This window comes from Punica granatum, chromosome 3 (genome assembly GCF_007655135.1).
Source record: "Punica granatum isolate Tunisia-2019 chromosome 3, ASM765513v2, whole genome shotgun sequence".
Lineage (NCBI taxonomy): Eukaryota > Viridiplantae > Streptophyta > Magnoliopsida > Myrtales > Lythraceae > Punica > Punica granatum.
This window is the reverse complement of record NC_045129.1, coordinates 13,207,748-13,212,415: the sequence shown is the minus strand read 5'-3', so window position 1 is coordinate 13,212,415 and position 4,668 is coordinate 13,207,748. Positions and strand designations below refer to the sequence as shown.

The following is a 4,668-nucleotide window of genomic DNA, read 5'->3' as shown; positions in this document are numbered from 1 at the left end:
AAAAGAAGAGAGAGAGAGAGAGAATAAAAGTTAGCCCGGAGAAAGAGGGAGAGGAAAATCCGGGCCGGGCTAGTGCGATTCCTGTATCATCGGGTCGGTAACCCGGGAAATTCGGATCCAAACCCGAAGACTTTCCTCGCCATGCCCGATCCACCGAGAAGGAGCAGAACAGAACAGAACAGAACATAACAGAAGTGGAGATAAGGTCAAGAATCAAACTCGGCGTCGTCGTCGAAAGTTCGTTCGAGTTCTCTTCCGACTTCCTCCGTTCCTCTCGTAGATTCCCAAAATCAGCCTGGTCGAGCTTCTGATTTTTTCTCCGGCACTTCTTTTTGAAATCCAACCTTTCTTTATCAGCTGATTTCGATCATGAGATTGATGATTTGTTAATCTGACTCTGATTGATCTCGTCGCTCATTTCGTGTTGGATCGGTTCAGTGTGAATCGGAAACTGTTGCTGTCGGATACTTTTGTTCATTCGCTTTTAGCTATTTCCCGTGTGTGATTTCCGAAGTTAGGGCTTTTAGCTACAAGTCCACGCATTCAAACTAACTCAACAGAACGTAAGTGCTACCTATATTATATTTCTAATAATCACTACATACGTATGGCGCATACATATAGAATGAAAAAAGAATTTTGGGAACTAATTTGTACAAACTATATTATTGTCCGACTCTTTTCTTGATAATAATATGAGATATTTGGTGCGCACCGAAGCTAAAGTCAGGGTAAATATTGAGTAACCCATGAGAAGTTATCTATTGTAATACCATGTGAAGCCGGCTTTAGGAGGTAGATTATACCAAATGTAGAATTTCCAAGGGATCGATTGATGAATATTTGAGCTCTATGGTGCGAAGTGAATGAAAGGAAAAATTTGTGGCACCAAAAAAAGAGAGAGAGAGAGAGAGAATAAAAGTTAGCCCGGAGAAAGAGCGAGAGGAAAATCCGGGCCGGGCTAATGCGATTCCCGTATCATCGGGTCGGTAACCCGGGAAATTCGGATCCAAACCCGAAGACTTTCCTCGCCATGCCCGATCCACCGAGAAGGAGCAGAACAGAACAGAACAGAACAGAAGTGGAGATAAGGTCAAGAATCAAACTCGGCGTCGTCGTCGAAAGTTCGTTCGAGTTCTCTTCCGACTTCCTCCGTTCCTCTCGTAGATTCCCGAAATCAGCCTGGTCGAGCTTCTGATTTTCTCTCCGGTACTTCTTCTTGAAATCCAACCTTTCTTTATCAGCTGATTCCGATCATGAGATTGATGATTTGTTAATCCGACTCTGATTGATCTTGTCGCTCAGTTCGTGTTTGATCGGTTCAGTGTGAATCGGAAACTGTTGCTGCCGGATGATTGTTCATTCGCTTTTAGCTATTTCCCGCGTGTGATTTCCGAAGTTAGGGCTTTTAGCTACAAGTCCGGAGCTGTTTGAGCTAGATTAGGTCACGATCACCTCAAGAGTTTCTCAATTGCGTTTGGTTTTTGGAGTTTATGCGCGATCGTACCAAAAGTAGTAATTTTGTTGCCTCTCAATTGGGGTTTTTGATGTTTTGGAAGACCGATAAGGCAATAATGTGAAATCTTGTGGGTTGTTTTGGTTTTAGGTTGAATTTGTTTTTGGGGGAGAAGAAGATGTGGGCGGCTTCTTGCCTCGCGTCATGCTGTGCAGCTTGCGCATGTGATGCTTGCCGTACGGTGGTGTCGGGAATTAGCAGGAGGTCTGCGCGGATTGCTTACTGTGGTCTCTTTGCTCTGTCTCTCATCGTTTCATGGATTCTCCGCGAGGTCGCTGCCCCTCTCATGGAGAAACTTCCTTGTAAGCCTCTCAATATAGCTTCTTGTCGGATCATTTCTCAGTTCAAGTTTATCTATTTTTATGTTGTAAAGGTGTCAAATTTTCTGCTGTAGAGAACAGAAGTTAGTGCTTCTGTTACGGAGCAAGACATGGAATCAAGCTCACATTAGCATTGAGCTTTTGTCGTGTGCTTTTTTGGTTACATTTGAAACTAATTCTATTGGATACTGATGCAGGGATTAACACTTTCAAGAAGGTCCCCAGCAGAGAGTGGTTTGAAACTGATGCTGTGCTGCGAGTTAGCTTGGGGAACTTTCTCTTTTTCTCCATTCTGTCCTTTATGATGGTTGGTGTGAAAACCCAAAAGGATCCTCGTGATAACATTCACCATGGAGGATGGATGATGAAAATTATATGCTGGTGCCTTCTGGTGATTTTCATGTTTTTCCTTCCTAATGAAATCATTAGCTTTTACGGTAAGTTCGTTTTCTCCATTACTCAAGACTTATAATTAGTATAGTACCGTTCATAGTACTATTAATGCTTGTGGTTCTCTTTTTCCTTGAGCTTTGTAGCATGAACTGTAATTCAAACTCATGCACGTACTAAGTGCCTCGATGAGCTGGTAAATTGTCTTTATTACATTAATTTTGGCTGACATCAAGCAGTTTCTGTAGATTAAGAAAACGAGTGGGTAACTGCTGAAGCAATTATAGTTATGCTGATAGATCGCTATTCATCTTGTAGATCAATGAAAGGATATATATAAATTTATCGAGTCTTATCTTACTGTTTGCCCAAGTAGCTAATTTCTTGTGGGTCTGCAGAGTCCATATCAAAGTTTGGCTCAGGATTCTTTCTTCTTATTCAAGTTGTCCTCTTGCTGGATTTTGTCCATGGATGGAATGACAAATGGGTTGGATATGATGAGCAGTTCTGGTTAGTGCTTGTGGTTTTTGTACTCTTTTGTATGATTTTCTTTTTTTCCACCTTATGTTTGAACTTTTACATTATCTTCATTGCTTTGCTTCTTTTTCTCAGTAATTGAACAGATTTTATTTGCATGAACAGGTACATTGCCTTATTTGTGGTTTCACTTGTCTGCTATGTGGCAACTTTTGCCTTCTCTGGACTCCTCTTTCATTTCTTCACACCATCAGGACAAGACTGTGGACTAAATACATTTTTCATCGTCATGACTTTAATTTGTGCCTTTGTTTTTGCTATAGTTGCCTTGCACCCTGCGGTAAGTTTTTTTGAATTTTGTCCTATTATTAACTTATTTTTATTGGTATTCTACCAATAATTATTGCAATTCTAGATAGAAGAACCTGAGGATTGTCTTGAGTTGAGTAAGATTCATCACATGCATGTTATCACTGCACTACTTTTTCATCATCCACATGATACAGTAGTAAGTGGACTAGTTTTAAAAAGCCTGCCAATGTGCCTAGCTGCAGCAGCAGTCATCAGCCTGTGAAACTCCTTTGGTTCCTTAGTTATTTCTAGTCTTGAACTATGACTTCATGGTTATCCCTTGATTCAGATAAATGGAAGCATTCTCCCTGCTTCAGTTATATCGATGTACTGCATGTACCTCTGCTACAGTGGTCTTGCTAGTGAACCAAGGGACTATGAGTGCAATGGACTTCACAAGCACTCTAAAGCTGTTTCCACAAGCACCATGACTCTGGGGCTGCTAACTACTGTTCTTTCAGTGGTCTATTCTGCTGTCAGAGCTGGTTCTTCTACGACTCTGCTTTCCCCACCAAGCTCACCCCGTGCAGGTACTCTAGAATTATTGTCTTTGCAACAATTGAAAAGATAAGAGTAAAGAAAGTCAACTCTGGCGTGTGATGAAATCTTCCGTGCGAAACCCAACATCTCTATTCTACTAAATTGTTTAGTATCTGTGACGGTTCCTAATGGAAGTGCGTTCCTGGTTATCTTCTTGGATATCTCGTTGCTTTGAGCCTATGAACTGAAATGCTTTCTAAGTTTTCAGCTTTTGTCAAGAATATTGGTAGTGAGGGATTCAAGCTTGAAAAGGCTGACCCATTAACATGGACTAGTTCCCCCGTGTTCCCTAACTCTGTGTTTTGCATTCGTGAAGGTGCTGGGAAGCCATTGCTGCCACTGGACAAGGTAGATGAGCATGAAGAGAAGGAAAAATCTAAACCAGTATCGTACTCCTACTCTTTCTTCCACATTATCTTCTCCCTCGCAAGCATGTACTCTGCCATGCTCTTGACTGGGTGGTCAACCTCGGTGGGGGAGAGCGGGAAATTGGTCGATGTGGGCTGGTCTTCTGTGTGGGTTCGCATTGTGACTGGGTGGGCCACCGCGGTTCTCTACATCTGGTCCCTCCTCGCTCCCATCATGTTCCCCGACAGGGAATTCTAAGCCAAACGTAGTTAGTACTTTTAACGATTCCGATGTTTGGGTTGTGTAAGTAAAGAACTCTCCAGTTGTATGGGTATTATCGACTTGACTCGGTGTGAACTAGAGGCTCAAGCCTCACTTATCAGGAATTCACCCTCCCTCTTCTCTGTATAAAAAGGTTGAGGTGTGTGGAAATTGAAGAACCACTTGAATATGCTGGCACGAATTATTTTGTATAATTTCATATCGAATTTAAATTAAGTAGACACGAACCAATAGATGGTAAGAACAAGAGTAACCTAGTAGGGTGATGTACGTGTATAAGGAAGCACTTAGGGGCAATTCGTTCGACAAATTTTAATGATCAAGCTTTAGTATTATAAATTTTCCTTTTCTTCTTGATGAATTTTTTCTTTTTTGATGAATGTATAAACTTTCCTTTTGTTCTTCATCTTCTGTAACTACCAAAGTTTAAATTCGCCAAATTTG

The 4,668-nt window shown here is 41.4% G+C and overlaps 1 protein-coding gene across 1 annotated transcript; it reads left to right on the top strand.

Moving 5' to 3' along the window:
• Positions 1–1,052: 1,052 nt before the first annotated feature.
• On the top strand, positions 1,053–4,418 carry LOC116200266 (probable serine incorporator). The gene is made up of 7 exons (XM_031531097.1): positions 1,053–1,209; positions 1,607–1,818; positions 2,034–2,273; positions 2,625–2,736; positions 2,869–3,043; positions 3,344–3,584; positions 3,911–4,418. The coding sequence occupies exons 2-7, from the start codon at positions 1,635–1,637 to the stop codon at positions 4,198–4,200; spliced, it is 1,242 nt and encodes a 413-aa protein (XP_031386957.1). The 5' UTR covers positions 1,053–1,209; positions 1,607–1,634; the 3' UTR covers positions 4,201–4,418.
• Positions 4,419–4,668: the final 250 nt, after the last annotated feature.